Raw genomic sequence first — 27,992 nt, forward strand, 5'->3', positions numbered from 1 at the left:
CATCATCATCCTGCTTGCATTTGTAGTCAATCTCTCTCCTCCACTTGTCACCCAGCACACTCAACTTTCATTTACCTGTTCTACACAATCACCAGTTTTCTCTCTCCTCAAGTACCTACGTTTCTAGTCTCTCTCTCCTCACTCCTTGTCTGCATCAAATCCAACCTTCTTGGCTGTGTTTGCTATTGTTCGATACACAAAGGCTGCCCTGCTGTGTTTCGAGATCTGTTCGGAGTACAACACACTCTCCAATTCATAACCTCTACCTTGATCCTAGAGATACGAGAGTTCAAGGTTCAATATTAACTTCATAGAGTGTTTGCTACATGAGCATTGTATATTTAGTAGTCATTCACTTTATTATTCATTGTGTTCACTGTCTTTGAGTTACCCTAATCCTAAGTGCATTCTGTGTTTATCAGCCTATGCTTTGTCATACAATTGGTTTTGTGTCTCTATATTTAGTAGTCATTCACTTCATTAGTCATTGTGTTCACTATTTCCGAGTTACCCTAACCCTAATTGCATTTTGTGTTTATGTCGTTCTCAGATACCATGCTTTGATACCATGTGAGAGTGCGCAACAGAAGAAGAAACTTGAACACAAAGGAAGAGAGAGAGAATCTGCAAGAAAAGAAGAAAAGAAACCTACACTCAACAAGGAACAAATGCCGAATACAGAAGGACGACTGATCAATCCCTATCCGTAGCCCACAGCGTCAGTGAGGGCACTAGATCAAGCTAATGATGACGGGAGCAACGGAGACAGATGAAGATGATGGAGTAAGAGTATGCACATGCCAAGGAAGGAAGAAAAATGATTATATGAATAAGTGCCAAGTGGGAAATGGCTATAAATAGCCACAAGACACCTAAACTAGCCGACAACAGTCTCGAAATGCCATAAATGCTGGTCGATCAGCATTTAATGCTAGTTGTGGCATAATAAATGCCTACAAAATGCCAAATAGCACCCAAATAGCCACTCTAGAATGAGTAGCCTCCCCCTGTGGGGAATAAAGGGCCATCGTGCCTTTTATATGTGCACGAGTGTGAACGCACCCTTAGCACATTTGTACTTTCATATATATCTATCTAAAACCTAAAGAGATACACACAACAAATTGTACCCAAGAACATTGTGCATCTCTCTCTTTGACTCTCACTCTCTACTCTTGCTCACATTTTGCTCTCTACCTGACATTTTCATCGCAGAACATTGCATCGCCATTGCGCATCGCTCACTTCAAACTGATATTAGAGCTGCGGCTAAGGTATTCACACTTCTTGGAGTCTGTGCAGGTCAGCTCATCATTGTTCTTTCACTGGACAGATAAGCAATAGCTCGTGCAGCCAGGTGCAAGTCAACAAGCCACGTTTTTAGACAGGGAACAGCTCGTGCAATCAGGTGCAAGTCAACAGGCCACGTTTTCAGTGAGGCAACAACTCGTGCAGTCACGCGCAGGTCAAAACGTCGCTTTTTAAGTCACGAGCAGGTCACGCAAGCAGGCGACGAGCTGGGGCTGTAAACAGGGCAAATTCGTCACTTTTCTTTTGCAAAATTTTTAATTTTTCAAAGGTTCCCTACAAGCAAGGCCTTTGCTCACTGACGGGCGTTCGTGCATGTAAACACACTTCAGAATTTTGGGCAGATTTGTGCCAAAAAATTGGGGATTTGTCCAGATTTTATGCAAGCAAGACACAACAGTGATATTTGTCTCAGAAATTGCAGGAATATGTGAATTTTGCCTCCGACACTTGGGGTTTTTCATGTACATGCAAAAATTGGGCTGAAATTTACCCAATTTCTCGACATTGATGCACATTGGACCCCGTGCAATTTAGGGCTTTTGCTGTTTGGACGAAATTTGTGCACCATTTGGTCATTTTATGTACATGCAAGTTTAATCCCATGCAATTTGGACACCTAGCACTTGAAAATTTTGGGGGTTTTGCTGAAATTACTCTATTCTGGCAAAATGGGCCTATTCTATGCATGTCAGAGACAATGCAGATGTATCGTTGATGCTTTGAGCACAAAAATTTTGGGGCTTTTGACCGTGTGTGTCAAATTTTGTGCCCATGGGTGCATGTACAATAGAAATTGCAGCTAAAATTTGGGACTTCTCATGTAATGTGATGTATTTGTCCTTTGAATAGCTGTAATCAATTGTGGAGTGCTATAGCACAAGGTTTAGTGCTTCTGAAATTTTATTTGCAGATCTGAAATTCCTGTTTTTACATGGTTATTTATTGCTGGTTGGTACTTGTTTATACCTTGGTCACTTGTGTGATAGTTTGGGCCTGCATTTGCTGAATTTTTTGGTCACATTTAGGTTGAAAATCATGGCTGGCAGCAGTGATAGTAGTCATCTCATGCACATTAAGAAGCTTGAAGGAGCACATAACTTTGCAGTCTGGCAAAAACAGTGCTATAATATCCTGTTGCAGAAGAAGCAGGCAAGGCCGATTAAGACCAAAGGGGCAAAGCCCGCAGATATGAAACAAGAAGACTGGGATGAGTTACATGATCTTGCACGCTCAACCATCGAGCTATCGATTTCTAATGCCTTGCTGTTTAACATTGAAGGTTTAGATTCTGCCTATGCTATTTGGACTCAACTAGAAGAATTGTATGCCCAAAAGAGTGCTGCAAGCAAAGTTTACTGGTTGAAAAAGCTTATGGATTTGTGTATGAAAGAGGATACAGCAATGTCTACTCACTTGAGTGAGTTTAACTCCATTTTCAGCCAGCCAGTTGCCTCGAAGTTCATGATTGATGAAGAATTTAAGGCAACGTTCTTGCTTTGCACTCCACCAGAGAGTTGGGATACATTCAAGACTACTATGAGCAATTCTAATGCGATACTTTTGTATGCTGATGTAGAGAGTGCTCTACTCATGAAAGAAATGAATCAGCAGAACAATGCATCCAGTAAGTCTTTCAATGCTTTGCATACTAGGGGCAGATCACAGCAGAAAGGCAAATCTGATAGCAAGGGAAGCAGTAAATCACGTGGTAAGGATGTTGAATGCCATCGTTGTGGCAAGAAGGGTCACTTTAAACGCGATTGCTACAAATGGAAGAAAGAGAAAGAAAAGGGCAAGAAGACACATGATATGAAATCTTCCCCTCTAGAGTTAGTACATTCCGATGTATGTCAGATGCTAGGGTTATCATTAGGGGGAAAGAAATACTTTGCCACCTTTGTCAATGATGCTACACGGAAGGTATGGGTTTACCCTACTCGTAGCAAGAACGAAGTGCTTGACAAGTTTCAAAAATTCTTGGCATTGGTTGAAAATCAGACTGATAAGACACTAGTGTCTTCGCTCTGACAATGGTGGAAAATATGTGTCCAAGGCCTTTCAGCCATTTTGTGATAGCAAAGGGATAAAGAGCGAGCTCACTGCCCCTCATAATCCACCCCAAAATGGAGTTGCAAAGCGTATGAATCGGAGCATACAAGATAAAATCTGTACTATGCTGTCTCATGCTACATTACCCCATGGCTTTTGGGCAGAGGCTGTTATGACAGCTGTTCACTTGATTAATCGGTCACCGAACAAGTCTTTTGGAGGGGAAATCCCTCAGGAAGCGTGGTTAGAAAAGCCACCTTCATATGCTCACTTGAAAGTGTTTGGCTGTGAGGCTTTTGTACTCATCTGACTTAGACTGAGGCTCATAGGCAAGAGATGACAAGGCATGACAAACATGACTGCTAACATAAATGCGCCCAGCATGCCACATGGCAAAACTGCAATGCACTCAGTCCCCCAAGGTGTGAACAAAAGTACAAACTGACTGAAAAACTTGAAATGCAAATGCAAATGTATTGAAGCTGTTAGAGCTCCTCTCTCTCCATCAGGCTTTGACAAGCTCACAACCAAGAGTTTATCAGCATGAACACAATAAATGGTAACAAAACCCCACAATGAATTTCTTGATTAAAATAATCATTGGACTGCCCAAAGTTTTAATTTGGCTGCGCAAACTTCAACATATAATGGGCTGCCCCAACTTCAAGTTTCAATAATCATGCCCAACTTTGGTTCAAACTTTCACAATAGGGTAAAACAACTCTTTTATCCCTTATTTGAAAATTTCCCATTTCTAACCTTCGGATATTACTTTTCAAGGTCCTATCATGTCCGGTCTTTTTACTAATGAAATGTTATTTGTGTCTTTCTTACATGGGTCATGTTTCTCCTTGCAACAGAGCTCATGCATCAACCGTCAATGTGTGCTGACATGGGAGTGCTCATGAGATCTTTGTCAAGCTTGTACTGTGTCCTGTTGCCCACGGTGGGTGGTTGTGGTCACAGACAATACAAAACATCAGAGTCAGCAAGCATCCTCCAGAATGAGAATGGGACCATCCACTTCGCCCCATAGAAACACGTGCAAGATGAGCACAATATCACATTTAAAGGGATAAGCCATGCGCGTGTAACACCATACTACATTTCTAGTAGGTAAATTGGGATACCTGCTGCTGCTCTCTTTGTGAATGTATCATTGTTTGGCTGGCAGCAGCAAATGGATTTGAAACCAATAGGTAGATTAGCCTCTTTAATTTGCCTTGTTACAATCAGGCTTGAAGCCACAAGCATGTTCACATCCTTGATGAAACAGCTGCTTCTCTATATGTGCTACCTTTTGGCAAATATCTCCAAGGAAGAGTTAGTGCAAGAGATCGTTGATGGTTTGGAAAGGACTATTTCCTTGGGGAGTATAAAAATGACATCTTTACTCAGTGTCCTTTGCCAAGTTAACTCTTGCACTAATCCCTTTCTATAGGATGAAACTTTGCTCTTCTTAGCACATGGAAAGACTAGAATAAATAACCCAAAGTCCCTTCACGGGAAGGTTTGATACCCAATGTATGGCAGTAAACAAAACCCCTACACATAAATCAGCTTGGAGATACTCCACTCTCCTCGTTTACTTGATGCAATCTTCTCACTTTGTTTGTACTTGTTGGTCATCCTTCTAGATCAATTTCATCTTTTTGAGCGTCGATGTATGTTGGCTTCCATTCTTCACGTCAAAACCTATCCTTGTCTTAGAACTCAACCAGTTTGTGTGCTATCTAAATCAAACTATATAGCCTTTTAGTATCCTACAGTCTAAACTACTTTCCCAACACTCACCTTTGATTTTATATATATATATATATATATATATATATATATATATATATATATATATATATATATATATATATATATATATATATATTCGATATCATATTTTGCTTTCTCACATAGCATTTACAAACAAATTTGTTATTTTCTTCTTGACTGAGTTATCATGGGGCTATAGATATCGACTTAACCAGAATGGCAATACACATTGAGTGTATCAAGCACTTATGCTTATTACATTGATATCAACCTGACCAGAATGACAAGACACTGTGTGTGTATCAAGCACTTACCCTCATTACATTGATCCTATAATAATGCTCTCTGTTTTGCACCATTTTGTTGAGCATATCATACATAATGTATAGATCATGAGTATTGAAAATCTCAATATGCAAAAAGTTAGCTTACCAAAAAGGTTCCAGTTCTTGAGATAATATGCAAACTCTAAATGTAAACATAAGTTGGACTTTAAAAACACAAAGGAACTGCCTGTAGGCCATGTCAGCCAAAGACTTGAAAGCATCAAGAAACAAAAATAACATAAATTTGACATCTTCAACTGCCTGTTAAGAGTTCATTTTGCCAGAAAAAGTTAAGGGTTTAGTATGAGGCCTAAGTAATAACTCACCAAACGCTGCACCAGAGATAATTTGAGCATTGGTCACAAGGCCTTCATATTGCAGATGCATATCTTCCACCTCCTAGACATAAGTTAAGACCAAAAAGTTAACCTTTAGAAACCATGTCAATCATAAATACCTAAGTGAAATTTAAACTTGACCCCAGCAATGAAACAACCAACCCATGGGATATGTCTTGTAAATGTGGATAACCCCCGTCCCCAAATCAAACAGCATGAGACACTTGCAAAATATCAAGATATTGTTGTTGAATACTAGATATGGATGCCCTACAGCAAGTATGAACGCTTGCTGAAAAGTATGATAATACCTGCATTACACTCACCAGGATGTGAAAGGATGTAACACTCTAAGCTTGACATCATCTATATGGGAGATTTAAGATGATCCCAAATTGTGTTGAACACAAACCTCTTTGACATAGTACATCATTATTTCTAACACGGGTAACTCTCATTCCAAGCACAGAAGTTCATACCATGGCAACACAAATCCAATGAGGATGTGGTAGTTTGTGGAATAGAAGTCCAAAAAATGATCAAATACATACTGGCACAATTGCATTAATCATGTGCCTTTAAATAGGCTTCAAGTTACAACTGATACAGCTTAATGGCTTTCCAAAGAGCATCACTAAATTGATTCTCTTTCCTGATATGGAGATCAATTAATTCTAGATCTAGACAGTAATATTAAGATATATTACAGCAACAATGTGAATGTGTACACAGGTAAAGACTATTAACAGAGACTCCACACTCTGTTCCAGCCCCACATCCAATCCCACACTCACATGCCCCGAACACTCAAAGAATGCTTTGCTGCCCAATCAAGGACAATCTCTCAAATAGTCATGATCAGCTCTAAACAATCTCACGCAGCCACAGACACTCCTGCTCGTGCCCCTTGAACCACGAGCACACATACAAGCTGTTGAGCACTGACAATCCTGCTGTATGCAATTGGAGAAGACCAGGATCAGTCCTTGATCACAATCTTGTTACCAGTCATGTTTGATTCATGTCTTTTTTGTGTGCCATCTCCTCATTGTCAGCCACAGTCTGAGTCTGACGGGGACATTTGAAGCTTTGGCACTGTGTCCCATTTGAAGCTTTGGCACTGTGTCCCCTAATAATTTCTGCCTATTTATGTCCAGCCAGGCCTAGCATCTACAGACAAGAGGGGGAAGTTGGATTACCAAATCCAAGAGGCACATTCTTATTGGTTACAGCCAGCAGACCTGTAGCAGCAGGCTTTTTGGCCCTTAGAGAGACACAAGAGATGATCATGAGTCAAGATGTGGCATTTCATGAGGATCCTTCCCTACTACTCATCTCTTGTCCTTCAGACAGTGCATCTTCTTCAGGTGGTCCCTCTTGTTAATTTTCTTCAGATTAGTCTCCCCCACTGCCAACTGGTTATCAATGGCCCACCTCTCCCTTCCAAGTTACCTCCCTTTCCTACCTACTCCACAGATTCCTTCTTCCTCCTGCTCCCCCCCCCCCCCGGGAAAAAAAAACAAAAACAAAAAGAATACCGACTTCTTGAGCGGCTTCTTTAATACGAAGGTCTGGGAGAAAACATTCAACTAATGAGACGAGAGTCATAAAAAATATGCCATCTTATAATCTAAATGTCACATTTAGATGCCGCGTGAGCTATTCCTACCCTGTGCCACACAAGGACCTCTTGAATCCTGTCACAGTCCTCATCATGTCAATACGAGGCGAAAACAACACTATCTCCTCTCCACGATGAATTGCCACAACAGTCACACAGACTAGTAGTCAGGTGAAGCCTGAAAAGGCTCAACATATCAGCATGCTGCCGCCCACACCCAAACAATTTCCCAGCCATATATTCTCTCTCTCTCTCTCTCTCTCTTTTTTTTCGTAATGGATGTTATATTTATAAAGTACTAAAAGACAAAAGAGTTACAAAAGTCATGGCAAAGACACAGAGGAAATTGCCATATGCCAAGGAAGTAAGTCCTCCCGAGGGAGTAAGTCAGAGTGCCGAATGAGATCTATCTGCCAATGCAAGAGACCTTTAAGCCTAGCAGGCAAGGGTGGCATCTGCAACTGAAGTCAAGCCCAAACGTGCCATTCGGTTAAATTTTGGTCTAAGCTTATGTTTGCCTTCCCAAGAAAGTAATCGCGAGGCTGCCAACAATTCCAGTTGAAAAGAGTTAGTAGCTAAGCGGTCCTCCGCTGGATGCCACTGAGCCTTCTGGAGAACCAATTTCCAGGAACATACCAAATGAGCAAGCACGGATGATGAAGGACTAGAAAACCGAGAGTCTGCATTAAGAACATGCCACCAGGAGCTCCGAATTTGGGTATTACCATGCACAAGCCCGTGATCCTCAAGAAAATAACGGGCTATAAAGACCCACGGGTGATGATCCAAGCACATGGCATGAAAAAAAGACCAACAGAGTGCCAGCATATGAGTTTCAGCATCCAAAATAGCCCCACCACCCATGCGTTTGGGGGTACATGCATGCAACCAAGAAATCCATGAAATGCCTGCATGCAAGGAGTCCTTCCATAACATGAAACGAATGTACTGAGTAAGAGCATTCAATGTAGTAGTAGTCCAAGGCAGCAATAGCAAGAAATATGTGAGCATTGGCAACATAATTGTCTGAGCCACTTTGAGGCGAACATGGAAGGGCCAAGCCTGTGACTTCCAATACAGAAACTTAGCTGCCAGTTTCTGTGAAATCCACTCTAGTAGTTGCTTCGGCCGAACATCAACACCCAAAGGGTACCCAAGATGCCTAACAATGGAACCACGGGGAACAACCATTCCCGGCCAGTCCAATGACTGCAAATCTGACTCCGTGCAATTGACAATGGCTGACTTCGAACCATTGATATGAAGGCCAAAAGCATGACCAAAGAGAGTCCAAATTGCGAAGATTATCCTTGTCCGCACGCAAAATCATAAAGCTGTCATCAGTCAAGGATTGACTAATGAAGTGATGTCCAAAAGGAAGAGACAATCCAACCAACTGAGTAGAAGTTGCCATATGAGATAACATCGAAAGAACCGGATGAGTCGCAAGGGCAAAAAAGAGAGCACTCAAAGGGCAACCCTGTCTCACAGAGCATGCAAGGACAAATGGCTCGGTAACACCACCATTCAGCATAACTCGCAAAGAAGCTGCAACACTAATGGTGTAGATCAAACGAGGCATCCAAGTACCAAAGCCCATAGTAGACATAAGTTCTGCAATGAAAGACCAGTCTAAATAATCAAAAGTCTTTTCCAGGTCCAATTGAATCAATACCACCTCATGATTAGAGTGTCTTGCATAGTCAATAGCCATTTGCACATTTAAGACATTATGCAGAACGTTTCGGCCCTTAATGAAACCATATTGAAAAGGATGTACAATGGCAAGAAGATGCTTATGGAGCCGATTCGCCATTACTTTGGAAAAGATTTTATACATAGAACCCATCAAAGAAATTGGTCGCCAATGTTTCAGCATAGACGGCGAAGGAACTTTTGGAAGCAGTTTGATAAGTCCTCCTTTCCATGAGGAAGGCATGAACCCCATTTCCCAAACCTGCTGAAACATAGCCGTCAATGGTTTCACCAGTCGGGTAGCAAAAACCTCAAAGAATTCATTGGTGAGACCATCCCAACCGGGACTTTTATCCTTGGGCGGGTGTACCAAAACATCCAAAACCTCCGCCTCACGGATTTCTGTCTCCAAAGTAGTTTGCATGTCATGTGGAACCTGATTGTGGACCAAATCATAGAAAACTGAGCGGGCATGAGTAATTTGGTCTGAAGGTGAAGGAGTAGAACCAAGAAGGTCTAGGAAATAATTCCTACACATATTTACAATAGTCTGAGGATCAATGACCATTTGACCTTCTGCATCCTGGAATCTAGTCATATTCTCTCGAGCAGGAGAGGCATGGAGAGCTCGAAAGAACTTATGAGTCTGACAAGCACTATCTTGCAAATTCTCCGTCAGATTTTGCAATTTGGCCTGCTGATAAGATTTCAACGGAAACTCTTTAATAAGATCAACCAAATGCATAGCCAATGACAGCAGAAATACATCATCTAGAGTCTCCACCAGTAGAGAACGAACCAAAGCCAGTAATTGCTCCGTTGCTTCTGGACACCGCCAACAAAGAGAGGCATGATGAATCCCATACTGCCGAACAACCCGCTGCACATTAGAGAGCAATCGTTCAAAAGAAGCATTGCCTTCCGAAGAGAAGTCCAACAAAAATCTATCAATCAGTTGCTGCATATAACCCTGAAAGATTGAATGCTTCAAATAAGACAAGTTGAAGCGCAAAGGGAGTCTATCCAGAAATTGCTTAAAAGGTGCAATGGGTTGTACAAGCATCTCAAGCTGTAGAGGAAAATGGTCCGACAAGGCATATTGCTGCAACACTTTCATCTCCAACATCTCAGGAAGAAAAGCATCATCCTGCATAATGTACATGAGGTCCAACCGCGACCATGTAGTTGTATACTGCGCAGAATGAAAAGTAAACCCTGTAGAAGAAGGATGTAGCCATGACCAGAGATCTTGCTTAAGTACGGCACGAGCAAACGCATTCCACACACGGCTTTCCGGAGTCTCCATCACCGAATGCTCTGATGTGGACTGTGAAGAATCAACACACATATTAAAATCCCCCATCAAAAAACCCCGTCTGCCAAGTGACAAGGAGGTCTGCAAAGTATTCCAAAGATCCCGGCGGGATAAAGGATCATTTGGAGCATAAAGCCCAAGTAACCATAAGATCTCTCCTTCAAATAAAACTTCAACCACCACAAAACGATCATGTACATCATTTTTAATAAGAACACGTTGATATTTCTCATGTACAATCGTAAGCACACCAGAATAATGCATGGCATGTATCCCTGCATAAAACAAGCGAAACCCATGGCAATCCACAACTTTTCCTGCTTCACCGTGACTCTTGTGCTCAACAGCACACAAGACATCCCACTGATTCTCATGCAATAAACTCCGCATGGCATGTTGCTTATTGCGAGAACAAATGCCCCGCACATTCCACATGTATCTTCATGTGTATTCAAAAAGAAAATCAGGAACGAGGCAAAGCTTGCCTCGATTTAACCTTTTCTGCTAGAATGTCAAGGACTCCCTCATCCAAAAAATCAGCTAACACGGCAAAAGAGTTCTGACGGCCAGATTTAGAGGTAGACGGTGTATCCACTGTCTTGGGGATGGAACGGGGATAATGACGATCCCATGGGGTAATCACATTACCTCTAGCATCAAAAGCCAACTTAGCAAGTGGGCCCTTCGGACCATCCGTATATACTTTCCTAGTGGGCTGATTGCGAGGAGCAGAAAAAACCATAGCATGAGTAGTGTGCTCTGAAGACAACTTGTCTTTTCTGCGCATATAAGTACGCAAGGAATCTTGCGAAGCATTAGGCACAATATCCGCCATGCCAGCATCAAACCTTTTACCTTTTTTGGCGCGTACATCTACCCAGTCATTGTCACGGAAATCCAAACCCGAAACCTGTTGTTTGCCTTTATCCAAAACTTTAGGTGGCTAGGTCGCATCCTGCGACGGAGCATTAAGCACCTTATCTTGCATGGAAGGCAAAACATGCTCAGCATCTGAAGTCGGTTGCTTCGCTGGACATTTGGCCATAAAATGCCCCAATTTTCCACACGAAAAACAATGCCCTGCAAAGTTACCCCATTTCAAACGAAAGTGCAAAGGATGCATGCCAGAGCAATTAAGACGTAACCAAGCAAGCCTTTTCCGAGCAGTGTCCCATAGCATACACAAACGATTACGATTCATGGCCCTCAGGCTCGGGGGAACCAAAACAGTGCCCACAACGGCCATGGCATCCTTTAACAGTGGCCAATAGACAGCCAAACAGTTTTCCACTTCAACCCACACCGGGCATTCGTGTTGAAGCAAGCGCTGAAAATCTGCCATTGGGCGCCATGGCACAACATGGACCAAACGGCAATCAAAGAACAATGGCAGTTTAGTCAGTAGATCGGCACGATGCTTCTCGGATTTCAACAGCACCTCATAAAAGCCTCGGGGCCCAACAAAAATCTCTTCAACACACTCCCCTTGTAGTAGACTTTGCAACCACCGGCGAATATAGGAAAGCACTAGAATCCTACCAGTGAAGAAGAGTATAACAGCACGTTCATAAAACACTGAGAATGAGTGCAAAACATTTTTAAGATCCACAGTGGCCTCCAGAACATCATCAGTTTCAAAGCCACAAAACGCTTCATGATTATGTTGAACATAATCACCAAGCAGAGTGTTGGCAAACTCCAACAAATGCTCCCAGTCAACCTCCTGAGAATCCACAGAATCAGAAGCAACCAGAGCATAAGAACGTTCCTCATGATCCTAATGATCCATTGTATCTTCCGAAGTATGCTTGGTGCGCTTGCCCGCAAGCTGGAAGTCAGGACCAGATGGCATCTCCTCTGTGCAAGGAACCATATCCTCAGGTTCCTTTGTTTCAGAATCCGGACCAAGGGCTGCCACCGTTTGGTCAATAAAGTCCATGTCCAAACCAGCCATATTGTATCACCACTTTAACAACTCTCTCTCTCTCTCTCTCTCTCTCTCTACCCACCTGAGGTTTGCAGTGTGGAACTGCAACGGAGCTATGAAAACAGATGCAGGATTATTCCAGGAGACCTTCACCGGCAAGGACATTGTCCTCTACACAGAAACCCACCAAAGCCCAGGCACCTACTTACCAAAAGTGAGGGGATATAGATGGGAGACGGCATGCCGCCCTAGAGCCCGAACAAAAGGAGGGACCCGAGGGTCCGGAGGGTGTTAGCAGTCATGTTTGTCATGCCTTGTCATCTCCTGCCTGTGAGCCTCAGTCTGAGTCAGACGAGGACATTAGGAGCTCTGACTTGTCTATCACTTGTTTTGACGGAGGAGGTAGCTCATTCTAGAGCACTCAGATGTGCATTTCCCGGGGCAGTTTCTGCATTCATCAGCTTGCCTCACCTGTCGGACATTGTCCACCCTTTCCGGGATTTTTCTGAGCATCCCTGGCATTTTTACCAGCATTAAATGCTGGTCAGATCAGCATTAAATGCTGGTCGGACATATTTATGGCCTCAAATTTCAGGTCGGCCAGTTTGTGGGTTTTTTGGCTATTTATAGCCATTTCCCACTTGCCAGTCAGTTGTATTATCAACTTCCCTCCTTCCTTGGCAGGTGCACACTCCGACTCCGTCATCCTCCTCCGTCTTTGGTGCTGCCATCGTCATCAGCCTGATCTGATTCCCTTACTGACGCTTCGGGCTGCGTGCAGGGACTGATCAGTCCATTTCAGTGTATTCAGCCAGCAGATTTTCTTCCTTCATTCTCTGCTTTCTCTCCTCTCCTCCGTGTTCGTATTTCCTCTTCCGTTGCGCACTCTCACATGGTATCATCGCCAAACTGAGAGTACATGGAGCTGAGTTTTACGCGGGAGAACACCCACAACTCTGTGTTTGCTGGTCAAGACGTCTCCAACAGCTGAGGCGTCATCCTCTGCACCATCTCCTTGATCAGGGCGGCCTGTTTTGGTGTCAACAAATTTGCGTTTGCTGCTGGTGCCTTCTCCAGTGGCTGCCACGTCATCACCACCCTCTTCCTGCCTGCGTTTTCAGCCTCGGCGGCCTTCCTCCAGCTGGCGACACCCTTCCAGCCTGCGCCTTGCTGTTCTGGCTGTTGTTCCTTCGTCCGGCGGCTCTTTTCCTGCTGGCGACTTCTCCCCAGGCTGCGTTTTCAGGCAGGCGACTGTTTTTCTGTGGTGATTGCATCGTCAGCATTTGCGTTTGACATCATCCTTGCGTTCTGTGCAAGGCGGCCAGCTCAGGAGCTTCTGGTGTTTGTGTTTCGGCACCGGCAACCTTCCCTTGTTGTGTTTTGGTGTTTGCAGATTGGAAGATGTCCTCTCATCAGTCTACAGGTTTTGATGGCTCAGATGATGAGCTTTTGTCTCGACACTCATCTGAACGGAGGCGTGATTTCTATCACGAGGACCATCGTCCGGAGTTTATTCCTCTTTCACGTCCCCCTTCTATTCCTGTATCTCGGCGAGCCTCTTCCAGTGGGCCGAAGATGCAGCCTTTGGTACCCCCTGTACAGGTACCCGTACTTCCTCAGCTGCCCAAAGAGGACCGGTTGGATGGCTCCAACTTCTCTCTATGGTCCTGCAAGGTGGAGTGTATCTTGGACTCCTTCGATCTTTGGGAGCTTGTTTCTGTTCCTATTCCCCGGCCTAAGGTGGATCCCGCAGATGGGACATCTATGGATCGTGCAGCCTTATGGGATCGGCTTAATTCTAGAGCCAGATCTTTCCTCTTTCTGAGTTTGCAGGATTCTGTCCTTGTTCATGTTCACAGGTTGAAGACTGCAGCAGACGTGTGGAGCAAGCTCGCGTCTCTCTATCAACAGAAGACGTTTGCCCACCGGATATCTCTCGAAAAGAAGTTGCGGATGCTCGCTATTGATGATAGTCCTTCCATGAAGGACCACATCAACAGATTACAGGATATGAGGGATGAGCTTGCATCCCTCGGTCGGACGATATCTTCTGAAGACATGGCTATGATTCTTTTGACTCAGCTGCCATCGCCTCGGTTTGATGTCTTCTACACCAGCCTTCTTACATCGAGAACCCGTGAGAAGCTTCTATGGGAGGAGCTATCCCCGCTTGTCTTGGAGCATGACGAGCGACTCAGAGAGGTCAGTGCTAGTGGATCCGACTCCACTAGAGCCTTTATTGCAGGTTCGGGAGGACAGAAGAAGAAGAAGAAGTCAAAGGCTAAGAAGAAGGACAGTTCTTCAGGCTCTGACTCAGATTCAGAGAGACCGAAGTGCCCACACTGTGGGAAAGGGACACATCCAGAGGAGAAATGTTGGAAGAAGTACCCTCACCTTCGTCCGGGAGCGAAGGGTGGATCTCCATCGGAGCCTTCTTCTACCTCTACACCAGCTGTTACCCATGAGTCAGTGTTCCTTCATATCCATGCTTTGGAGGAGGATCCTTCTTCCGTGGCTGCAGTGTCTTCTGCGCAGCCTTGGTTAGTGGACAGTGGTGCTTCGAGTCATATGACTCCCCGAGGTGATTTGTTACAGGATCTCCGTCCATCAGAGGGTTCCGTCACTGTTGGTGACATTTTATCGGTGCCTATTAGTGGTATTGGCACATTGCCTTTGTTTACCGACCGACCTACGAGCTTCCTTTCACAGGCCCTACATGTTCCGGACTTGGGCCTTCCCCTCCTCTCAGTTTATGGCCTTACGAGGCTTGGCACACGAGTGATCTTCACCGAGCATGCCGTTGTTATTGAGGATTCTTGTACAGGAGCTGTCTTATCTACAGGTTGGCAGGAGAGCGGGCTTTACAGGCTCCATTCCCCTTCTTTGATGCAGGGTCCTCCGAGGCAGTCTATTGCTACACCCGTTCCCGCTTGTGCACTTTCTATTCCACAGGTTCCTTCCCATCCCCCACCCTCTCCTCCGGTGGTTCCCTCGTACCTCCCATCCCTTTCAGAGGGGGACGATCTCGGTGATGCGGCTGTGGATTCCCTGGCCCCTAGTGTTTTAGAGGGGGCTTTCCAGGATCGTGAGGAGCTCCTTCAGCAACAGTCTACATCGACGGACTTCATCGACATTGGCATTCCTCTTGCCATCCCCGGATCCATTTCTTCTTCGGCCTTCAGCCACATCCAGGATCTGACAAGGGGTGTTAGCAGTCATGTTTGTCATGCCTTGTCATCTCCTGCCTGTGAGCCTCAGTCTGAGTCAGACGAGGACATTAGGAGCTCTGACTTGTCTATCACTTGTTTTGACGGAGGAGGTAGCTCATTCTAGAGCACTCAGATGTGCATTTCCCGGGGCAGTTTCTGCATTCATCAGCTTGCCTCACCTGCCGGACATTGTCCACCCTTTCCGGGATTTTTCTGAGCATCCCTGGCATTTTTACCAGCATTAAATGCTGGTCAGATCAGCATTAAATGCTGGTCGGACATATTTATGGCCTCAAATTTCAGGTCGGCCAGTTTGTGGGTTTTTTGGCTATTTATAGCCATTTCCCACTTGCCAGTCAGTTGTATTATCAACTTCCCTCCTTCCTTGGCAGGTGCACACTCCGACTCCGTCATCCTCCTCCGTCTTTGGTGCTGCCATCGTCATCAGCCTGATCTGATTCCCTTACTGACGCTTCGGGCTGCGTGCAGGGACTGATCAGTCCATTTCAGTGTATTCAGCATTCATTTCAGTCAGTGCAGATTTTCTTCCTTCATTCTCTGCTTTCTCTCCTCTCCTCCGTGTTCGTATTTCCTCTTCCGTTGCGCACTCTCACAGAGGGGTGGCTGTGTTGTACAAGGAGAAGTTACAGCCCATGGTGCAAGTCATGCGGAAAGATGAGGAAGCCCGATTCATGTGGATCCCGATACACACAGATCGCCCCCAAGACATATACATGGCGGTGTGCTATTTCCCACCAGCACACTCCCCATACGCATCACCGAAAGGCGAGTCACCATACCTACCACTGTACGAGGATATCATGCACTACTCCAGCTTGGGGGATGTCATGTTGGCCGAAGACTTCAACGCACGCACAGCACAGAGGCAGGCCCCCTTCTTCGAGAGCGAAGACCACATGTACAAAGAGATCGCACCGGAGGAGATAGGACTCAACCGGGCATCACAGGACACAGCTGAATGCACCGAATATGGTGAATACCTACTGGCGTTAAGGGGGGCACACGGACTAGCCATCCTCAACTGTCTCAACAGATGGCCCGGGTCGGATGCCCTCACATGCTTCCCACACAAGCACGCGGCCAATTGCATCGAACGGGGGGCACATGGAGCACCCACACAGAAACTGGGAACAAGCACAGTGGACTATATCCTCGGCCCTCTATCACTTATCCCCGACATCCGATCCTTTAAAATATCACCTCGCCCACTCGCAGTGGCTGCCGACCATGCCTACTTGCAATTTGACATAACCTGCAGGTATGACCTAACCCCCCCAGCAAGCAACCCCCCAAGATTCCCCAGGTACCACTTTACCAGGCTAACTATGAGCGCATACTCCGACCATCTCTACTGGAGCCTGCAAGAAATGGACCCCCGCACACCCCTGGAGGAGGTCACAGCACAGTTGGCGGGCACACTACACACCTCGGCTGCCAAATACTTCCCCCACACATCCTCCCACTCCACCCCTCCGAACAAGAATGTCCCACAGAATAGCTGGTACGACGCAGAGTGCAGGGAAACCTGGCTCTGTCTTCAACAGGACGAAGCACGGGGAGTACACACGCATAAACAGGCACGCTTGATCTTCCGTCGTCTAGTGCGACGGAAGAAACGAGCCTACCTCTCCAAAGTGGAACACGAATTCTACCAGCTATTCTTAGGACAGGTTAGAAAGAGGCATGGAAGGCGTTTCAGGAACCCCATCCCAGACGCCCATCACCTCCTCAGACACTTGGCACGCATATGCAACCTCACTATACCAAGTACCCAAGCAGCCCCAGCTACCCCGGCCCCCAGGGAGCAGACCCGGATCATCCACATTCTTCAGCACGGAGCGGGTTCGGGACACCATTGATAGACTCCAAAATGGCCGTGCCCAAGACCACGAAGGCTTGGTAGCAGAGCATTTGACCCATGCCAGAGACATATTGGCACCTCTCCTAGCACACATGTTCAACAAAGCCCTATGCGAAGGCTTCCCTGCCAGCTGGTCAGCCAACACCATAATACCTATCCTGAAGACCGGAGACCCCATGGTTCCCACGAACTACCGAACAGTCATGGTTGGCCATGTACTAGCTAAGCTCTATGGATCCATATTGGACCACGAGCTGAGCAAGTGGACAGAGCAACACCAACATCGGGCGACAGGACAAGCAGGGTTTAGGAGGGGGTTCTGCACCCTTGACCATATCCTCACACTGAGAGCCATCATAGAGGAGGGCAGAGCACATGGAAGATGGGTATACTGCTGCTTCGTGGACTTCTGCAAGGCCTTTAACACAGTCCCATAAGCGAGGCTCATGCAGAGACTATAGGAACTGGAGGTCCCAACTGAAATGCGATGGGGGATACTGGCAATATACGAATCGGTAACGGGCCGAGTTCGGGCACCAGGAGGGCTGTCAAAGGAGATAACCAGCACCATCAGAGTCAAGCAGGGATGCCCACTCTCACCCACCCTATTTGGCCTCTACATTGATGAGATCTCAGAGTACATAGATAGATTGGGCGAGGAGGGATCGAGCCTGGGAGGGACACTGATACCCATCTTACTATATGCGGACGACATAGTCCTCATCTTCAGCACACCCAAAGGGCTACAGCGCCAACTGGACGCACTACAGGCCTTCTGCCAAGACAAAGACCTAACTGTGAACCTGGGGAAAACCAAGGTCATGGTGTTCAACACGTCAACCCAATGGCTCCGATGGTCGGTACCCCCCTTCACATACGGCGGAGAGACCGTGGACGTGGTCCAAAGATACGTCTATCTGGGGATTACATTCTCTGGACCGAGATTTACCCTGAGAAAAGCAGCAGAAGATAGACTAACCCGAGGCTATGCAGCCCTCGGGTCAGTGGAGAACCAATGTGCTCGCATACAGTTCCAGGAACCCCGGACAAAGCTCTGGCTTTTTGACACCTTGGTCACACCAACCCTCCTGTACGGGGCTCCCATATGGGGGTCCAGTCTCTACCACACGCGGAGGGCCCCACAGGATCAGCCACTGCCTAAGGAGGAGGCCACCTATGAGGGATGGGAGCAGACGGAGAGACCCTTAATACTTATGATCTCACGGATGATCCGAAGCAAGCCCTTCGTACCACACGAGATCATCCGCGCAGAGCTAGGGGCACCGCCCCTCGTGGCTGAGGCCCTCTTCCGGACCGTGACCTTGCACGGAATATGGGACCTGCCCCGGCACCGGTACCCCAGACTCGCCCTGGAGTCATCCAAACAGCTAGCAACACAAGGGGACACTGAGTGCTGGTATGCCCGAACAGAGACCTGGCTACGGCTCCATGGCCTGCACATGGACCACCTCCCCCCACTACAATACAGCCTAGACTGCCCACACCTGGAGCTCAGCCGAGAGGAGGTGAATCGCATCATCAGAATGGATATCATCCAGACAGACACAACCAGGACATGGGTGACCCCCACATTGGAACTAGGAACCAAGAAGGCTTTCTACCAAGAGCACTTCCTGCACATCTCCCCGGATGGCTTCATCACCCGCCCAAGCTACATGGACACACACCTGTCTCACAGGGTCAGAAGTGCCATCGGACAGATCCGCATGTCCTCACACCAACTACAGGTCGAAACGGGCAGATACGGGGCCAACCCCCTCCCCCCAGAAGACCGAATCTGTCAGCTCTGCCATCTCGAGCCAGAGACAGAGGAACACTATATCTGTAGATGCCCAGTGTACTACAAAATCCGGGGACGCTTCCACTGTCTATTCAGTGAAGGATTTGGACCACTCTCCAAGGTGATGGAATTCAAAGACTAGAGATGCCTGGGGCTCTTTCTACTGGAAATACGACGCCACAGAGACCACCTCCTACAAACCACGGAGCAAAGACAAGGAGCCACCAACCAACGCACACTCAACGAATTCTACCAAATACCAGCTACCCTCCCCACCACCGAGCCCCCACCAGCCCAACCGACCTCCCGACCCCGGGGGACCACCTTAGAAATAGCCACAGCGAGAGGCAAAGCCCGGCGCCCACACCCCACCGGCCCCCGTCCCCGCAAAAGACACATGTCGAAGATACAAGGGATACTACGCCGCCATTGGAGGGCCCTGCCCCGCCGCTTTAGTCTCTCCATGTTAGATCGACCCATGCGGGACATCCTAGGATGAACACTCCAGGAGCAGTTCCACACCGCACTGGGAGTACCTCTAGATTGTATCTAGTCTAGATATCATTTTGTACCTACTCAATTTAGTTCAACATAGCATAAATGTTAGCTTCACTGGGACTTTTGAAATCTCCCAGACATTTTGTATGCAACATTTTGGTCTCATAGGCCAACTTGGCCTGTTGTAGACGTTAATATAACTTTCTTTCTTTCTTTCTTCTCTCTCTCTCTCTTTTTCGTAAATCTCTCTCTCTCTCTCTCTCTCTCTCTCTCTCTCTCTCTCTCTCTAGAGGCAGGTCTGCTTTCTTTGACTATCCGTAGGGGCAGATTGCACGTGCAACAGCAGAATGTACTGTCTACAGTCTCTGCTCGTCAGTAATCTGCTGCCTCCTGGGCACAGATCTGTCCTTGTAAAATGTCTATCAGTCTGTCCCTGTTACTGTCGTTTCCCGGCCTGTGCAGGGACGTTTTCTGCAAGCACACCCGTTGATCCTGGCAATTCTGTGACACTCTGGTCAGGGCTTCGACGCTGCAGCGCCGCACGATTACAGGTAGGCAGTGTGCAGGTCGCATTGATGGGCGCGAGGGGCCAACGCAGGTGACAGCACTCTCTCTCTCTCTCTCTCTCTCTCTCTGCCTGAGCCCTCCGCACGGGCCGCGCAGAGTGGTGCAGGCCTGTAGACTTGACACTGGCTTATTCTGTCTGCACGCGGGTGGAACGGGCTGGAGTATGACAAGGCGGTGCAGGAGGCAGGTCACGACAGATCGCCATCGAGCCAGACCTCTCTCTCTCTCTCTCTCTCTCTCTCTCTCTCTCTCTCTCTCTCTCTGTGTGTGTGTGTGTGTGTGCTATTGTTACACTGTGCCACCCAATACACATTCTCGCTCCTCTCACAACTACATTACTACACTTAGAGAATCCAATTCTCCTCTCTCGACATCATATTCACTCTCTCTCCTTGACATTATTCCAATCTATTTCTCTCCCTCGACATCATTCGCCTTCTCTCTCCCCAACATCATATTTTTTAGCATATTCAAAGTTAGCATTAAAATCAACATTAATAATGATGTTAGCATAAGGATTAACCATAACATTAATATAAGCATTAAATGTTAAACTTGCACTCGCATTTAATGTTAAATTAACATTAACATCAAATGTAAAATCGATTATCGAGAGAGAAACTCCGATGCTCATACAAATCAAGGTATTGGCTACTAATGACAATCTGCCATATCCTCGAAGTGGCAACTCCCTGGGCTCCCTCATCAACACAACCGGAAACCCCTATACACACGCATCTTCAACTTGGCTATTGGCTTTGGGTAATAGGGCGTTGACTTCTGATGTCAGATCTTGAAGATCTCGGTCAATTGTTCCATGATCTTATTCAAGAAGTGGGTGCCACGATTACTTACCAACTCTAGAGTGGGTGATAATGTTCAAGAACAATCATCTTGCTTGAGAGCTTTGGCTTTGCACTACTTTGTGACGTATTTGGTATATACCAAGACATATCTATTCTGCTTCACCCCAACATAGAAATCCCGAGCACAAGTACTAGACAAGAAATATACCTTGTCCTAATTGAAGTTCAACATTGCTTTTGGAAAGCTGCCACTCAGCAAACTTGCCGATGCAAGCTCAAAGAGGGCAGTTTTTTGGGGTTGGTTGAGGTGGTGGCAACCATTCTAGAAGCTAGAGGAGGAAGGATGGGCTATTGTGGATGTTGGCGCCTAATCCAAGAGAGGGTTCTAGCTAGGAGATCAACCAGGATGCAAGCAACAATTGCCAGAAGGTCCCCCAAATGCGGGAATTACATTTCTAATATCTCCAACGATAGGCAACAGCATTTGGGGTCTTCCAAGCCACAAATGAGAACATTTATGGCTGTCCTATGAGAGGTGGCAAGATTTGGGCCACTTCCAGCAATAGAATTCTGCAGGAGGCTCCCAAAGTAGTGGCGACAGCATTTCTAGCATCCCCAACTATAGGCGACAACATTTGGGGTCTTCCAAGCTGCAAATGACAGCATTTATGGCTGTCATGTGGAAGGGTGGCAGAAGATTTGGGCCACTTTCAACAAGAAAATTTTGAAGTCTCTCTCCCCCTAGAGGACACGATTTGCCAACTCTGCCAGCTGGAGCCAGAGACAGAAGAACATTACAAATGTAGATGCCCGGTGTACTACGAGATCAAAGGCCGCTTCCATTGTCTCTTCAAGGAGAGATTCGGACCACTCTCCCAAACACTAGACTTCCCCAACCAAAAATGCCTCCAGCTCTTTCTCTTGGAGCTATGCCGACATAGGGACCACCTTCTACGAGTCCAGGACCAAACAGTTGGGAACACTCAGCAACGCACCCTCCAAGAGTTCTACAAACCCTCGGCCACCCCCTCTACAACGAGGACTGCAGCCAACCGACCAGTGGCCCCACCTTGAGGAGTCACCTTGGATAGAGCTACAGAGAGAGGCAGAGCTCGCCGCCCACACCCAGCAGGCCCACACCCTCGCAAGAGACATCACCTACAAATATAGTGGATACTACAGCGCCACTGGGGAGCCACACCTCACCGCTTCAGCCTCTCCATGCTAGACAAGCCCATGCAGGACATCTTAAGATGACCACGCTCCATGAGCAGTTCCACATTGCAGTTGAAGTGCATCTAGATTGTATCGAGTCTGTATACCATTTTGTACCTACTCACCTAGTTCACCATAGCACCAGATAGTAGCTTTGCTGGGTGAAACCAGCCTTCCTTCTTGGAATGGGTGGTGATAACCTTATTTAAGAGTTAATCACAGCAATAAATAAATGCACATAAAATGAAATACACACTTTACCATAACATTCTTGGACAGTAGACACCCTGTTGGCCCCAAAATTGGCGCCCATTGCGGTATTTCTTTAGCTTTCATTCAATTGGAAGGAGTACAACTTGAGATTCTTCAATCTCCTCCTGCTAACCAATTGCCCTTGCTGTCATAAATGTCCAGCAAGCCTTTTGGGTCATTTGCCCCTTGTTTCACCCAGGACTTCTTCTCCAATTTGACCCTTGGCTGGCCAAATGCTACCCCAAATCAATTCGGGATGGGCTGGCTCCTGGAATCCCTTGATAATCTTCAATTATCAGCTGCTGATTTCAGTTCCTTGAGCCTTCAATCTCTGGCATGGATCCCAAGGTGGCTGCTAAACCCTAATTTCTGCTGTGAATTAGGGTTTACTGCAGAAATTACACATCAGCCCACCAAAAATGGCTGAGATCTCCTCCGAATGGCTGATAATTGCTGAGAATGGCTAAGCATAGGCTGAAGAAGCTGAGAGAATGTTGTAGAGAGAGAAAATTTTGAGATTTGTCGCGAAGAACTGATCAAAAATCAGTTGCTGCCCTGCTGTACCAGCCCCAAACGGATGCACCAACAACAATAGGAGCATCAGAGACTGTGATCTTCAGGAGAAAGTGCATCAGCAGCAATTGTCAGCTTCCCAAGGTCAAGAATATGCAATCTCCATCACCAAAATGGTCGCCAATGGCTGGGAATTGGCCCCAAAAGCTGGCAGCAACAGTCCAACACCTCTTTCCAACAGCTCCAAAATGAAAAAACGAGATTTCCCTCTCCCTTCAGCCCTACTTAGCCTTTCCCCCACTTGCATGGGAAAGTTTTGCCAAGTGGCAGCTTTCTTAATCCATTTTCAGCAATTTCCAGCCATTTAATTAATTTTCAGAATTAATTAATTCTGAAAATTAATTCAGCCCTTAATCCATGTCCAGAAAATTGACCTTGCCCATCCAAAAATTAATTGGCTAGGCCATTTGCAACCCAAAGTGGTCCCATGCATTAACAGACCCTTGGACAAGCATTAATCCATTAATTAATGCCTAGTCCCTAGTGTCACCACTGACACTTAATGGCCAATTAATGGTCCTAGGGGCAAACTGACACCAAAATTCACCTAGAATCTAACAAGTGTAACTTGTTACAACTTTTGCCTTTGACACCCATCTTTTTCACAGGGTCCTTCGGTCTTCAACTGTGAGAAAGTAGCTTGCACCTCACATGTGCAACACATGTGCATCTTTTAATTGCACATTTGATTAATCCTTTAATCAAATGTCAATTAAACATAAGCAAAGCATCAAATTTTCACGTCCTTGTGACACTGGGACTTGGAAAACTTCCCAGATATTTTGTATGTAACCTTTTGGTCTCATAGGCCAACTTGGCCTCTTGTAGACGTTAATATAACTTTCTTTCTTTCTTCTTTCTCTCCACAACTTCCTCTCTTATTCTCTGACATCCATCCACAATTCTCAGCATATTCCAACCTTTGGTGAAGAGCGGCAATGGTCTACTGCTGTCAAACCCTAATCTACAACAGAAATTCAAGCTTTCTCAACCACCTTGGGACCCATGCACATTAATTGAAGACCCAGGCAATGGATTAGCAGCTCTAATTGAAGAAATTGCAGCTAATCCGAAGGATAGCTCCATCCCCATTTGCTTTGGCTTGCACTCAAGAGCAAGACCGATTTGTAGTCGAATCAAAGGGCAAATTGATTCTTAGTGCCGCTGGTCATTTATGACAGCCCATTGTATCGAAGATTGACAAAGATCAGCCATATCTCATTGTACTTCAACTTAGTGCAATACAAGTTAAAGAAATACTACAAGCTGCACCCGTTGTTGGGGTCAATCAGATGTAATTTCAGATTTGGGAATTTTACTGCTTGGTGTAAATTATATTAAATCAGCTCACATACCACCCTATTTGAGAAGAAATGATGGTTTCAATTTCTATAGAAATTAGGGTCTTTGAGCTCTCTTTGGAAGCATGCCTTCAAATATCAGTCATGCAACATATGGACTTAACCAGAAATCTAAGAAATAACAGCAAATCTCTTTGCTCATCCACAATCAAGGTGGCTTGCATGTGTTAGTAGTCATGTTTGTCATGCCTGTGAGTCTCAGTCAGAGTCAAACAAGGACTTCAGAAGCTCTGATCTGTCTATCACTTGTTTTGACAGAGGAGGTAGCTCACTCTAAAGCACTCAGTTTATTGCATTTCACTGCATTTTCTCCTCCAATCAGGATTTTAAGTGCATTTCCCAAGCACTTTCTGCATTCTTCAACCTACCTCACTTGCTAGACATTGTCCACCCTTTCCGGGATTTTTCTGAGCATTTTTGGCATTTTTACCAGCATTAAATGCTGGTCGGCCACATTTTTGGCCTCAGATTTCAGATCGACCAGTTTTCGGGATATTTGGGTATTAATAGCCATTTCCCACTTGGCAATCACATATATTATCATCTTCCCTCCTTCCTTGGTAGGAGTAGCCCAGAATATATATAGGCATGAATAATGCCATAAAATATGTCAGGTCAGCCAGCATTTAATGCTGGCCGACTAGCAACAATAAATGCCACAATAGCATAAAATGCTACACGCTAAAAATGCCTAAAATAACTACATAAAGTGCCCAACCATAATACATGCTCAGACTCACACATGAGTTGACATACTCTACTAACACTCTGTTCCTTCCTCTGAGAGACGGAGAGATTTTCGTCCTAGTTCACACGACAACCGGAGGGATCCCAAAAGAGAAGACCTAGCAAACATATTGTCGGCTACATTACCCTAAATGTATGCTGAATACATCTAAGATCCACTACATCTAGAGCTGTCCATCATTGAGGAGTGGAGGTGCTAGCTCCCTCACGAGCATCGCGTGTAATACTCTAGACCCTTGCTTTGTTGAACCTAATTCAGCCCAGAACTAAAGTCGTCTCTAACTAGAAAGCATCAAGGTAAAGCTGCAACAACTAAGAATGGCCTGCCAGGTCATCCTCTATCCATTTAGCATCCATTGGTGAATAATTGTGAAACTTCACCAAGTACCTTTTGGAAACCTTACCCCTAATCTTCCACTCTGTGTGTGCCAATATCGGCACTAATTTTCAACTTTATTTTCAGATTTTACCCTTTTTCTTAACCTTGGCCTCAGTGACATGTGGCTTAGCATCACTATCTTGGAATCCTGCATCCTTTCCACGCAACAATGTGTCAGTTGTAGTAGCAGTTTCTATCAGCTGAGACATGCTGGAAATAGTGGACTTAATGCAAAAATCCCGAATACCCTTTGGTAAACCACACATATACTTCTCCACCTACTCATGGAGGGGTACTCTGCAGTAAGAAGTAACTGGCAACAGTGCATCCCAAAAACTTCTTATTATACCGATCCAAGTTCTTGCAATCTTTGGAATTCAATTGATTCCAAGCTATCATAATATCTACTTTAAAGGTACCAATCAACCAATTTGAAGCAAACATTTGCTTGAGCTAGATCCAAGTGGTAGGTGACTTCACTTGAATAAGAAGAGTAGACCACCACCGTAATGCATTTCCCTTCAAAAATGAGGCTGCCTTTCATATCTTAAATGCCTTTGTGAAGTTGCCTACAGAGTAGGCTACATCAAATTGCTGAATTAAAACACGTGCTTTCAGCCTATCTTGTGTACCACTGAAAGGCTCAAACTTCACACTTTTTCCATCTTCATCATAGTCCTTCGGCGGACCTATGGGAGTCAAGTTATCATAAATAGGCTGCTATAAAAAGGGTAAATTTGCTGTATTTACATGATAACTAGCACTATCAAATGTTCCTACATTACCAGTACCAAATCCTTGTGCTCAGACAGTCCTCTGGGGGTGCAGATACATATCTATATGGCCCGCTTTGTGCCCCACGCATCATGCCTATGCCAATATACATGGCATTAGGCATTCCACTTGCAGGATACATTGGGTGTTGTGAGCCATGCATTGGTTGCTCATACCATAGGGATTTGAGCCATACATTCCCGTATGCGGTGCCTTTCCAACCATAGCATGAAAAATGGAACCACCACCGAAGTATCCTTGCTGTCCCATGCTTGCATGTGCATAATTACCTTGCTGCCCATGTTCCCATGGATTGGCACTACCAAGTTGGCCATGCATTTGCATTTGTTGCCCCACGGTACCAACAATTTGTGCTCATCAGGCATTTTGGGCTCTTTCAAAGAAGGCTTAGGCATTTTCTTCGGTTCCTGTGGCTGTCCCGAAGCTGTAGAAGGTGTCTTCTTCTCTTTGCCTTTGATGTCCTTCATTCGGAAATTCATGAATCGAGAAAACTAGGGATCCTTTGCCATTTCAGTAAAAAGATTTGCTACTGTACGCATTCGATCCTTGAAGCTATCATCGAATTCTTTAGCCCCTTGCCGGTCATCAACCTCTTTATGCATTGAAGTGCCAACATTTGGGTCATTTCCCACATTTTCAGCTTGCTCTCCATGCTGAGAACCATGCCCAACATCGATCATTGCATTTCCCTTTTCACAATGTGACTAACCAAGGAGTGATACATCCTCTCCGCTTGATCCAATATCACCATGTGAAGACCTGCTTGCTGTAATTCACTACTGAGAGCAATTTCAGCACTAATGCAATAACTCACAATCTTGGACAATGGGCACCCTGTTGGCCCCAAAACTAGGGCCTCTTTCGGTATTTCTTTAACTTAATTGAAGAAGTTGATGTACAATGGGATTTTCCCAATCCCTTTTAGCATTCCAACTCCTCTTGCAATAATTAAATTGGCTAGGCAACTTCCTTCCATTCCTGAGTGTCTCTACACCAACTTTGACCATCAGATTGGCGTTGGGTACCATTAAACGCCACTTCTCTAGTGTCACCAACTAACACTTATGGCCAAATGAATGAACTAGGCAAACAATTGGCACCAAACACCACCAAGTACCTATGCAACATAACTTATAGCAACTTTTGCCTTTGACATCCCATGACATGTAATCAACAGAAAAATCGCAACAGGAACCAAGATCCTACAATCTAATACCATGTCAGAAGCAGTGCAGCAATGGAAGCATATACAAGTATTGAAATAAACTACTAAACACAAGACAAAAGAACAAAAGAACAAAAGAACAAAAGAACACAACAAAAGAAGAGAACTAAAAGATGTGCTAGGGAAACGGAATCCATATACCAAACACGAGAATGACGTGTACAACAGTGAGGCACTAGCTGTGTGGACACCGGCACCGACACCGGCATGATGATGACTCAATGAGAGGAGGAGGAGCCACTGAATAAATAGGCCCAAAATATGCCAAATATGACAGCTGATCAGCCAGCAATAAATGCCTAAATAATCACTCATATGACCACTAGAAAATGT

The 27,992-nt window shown here is 45.6% G+C and overlaps 1 protein-coding gene and 1 pseudogene across 3 annotated transcripts in view; one reads left to right on the forward strand and one right to left on the reverse strand.

The window, feature by feature from the left end:
* The window catches only part of LOC148036322 (uncharacterized protein At2g33490-like), a 103,312-nt gene that overhangs the window by 64,453 nt on the left and 10,867 nt on the right, over positions 1–27,992 (reverse strand). For all 3 annotated transcript variants that reach the window (XM_087678318.1, XM_087678319.1, XM_087678317.1), the window contains one exon: positions 5,780–5,852. In XM_087678318.1, coding sequence (XP_087534444.1) covers positions 5,780–5,852 — 73 coding nt within the window. The remainder of the gene's footprint in view (positions 1–5,779; positions 5,853–27,992) is intronic.
* LOC148036323 (uncharacterized) lies at positions 18,207–20,341 on the forward strand (annotated as a pseudogene).

Source organism: Lygodium microphyllum, chromosome 5 (genome assembly GCF_053477565.2).
Source record: "Lygodium microphyllum isolate KBCC chromosome 5, Lygodium_microphyllum_v1.1.10, whole genome shotgun sequence".
Taxonomy (NCBI): Eukaryota; Viridiplantae; Streptophyta; class Polypodiopsida; order Schizaeales; family Lygodiaceae; genus Lygodium; species Lygodium microphyllum.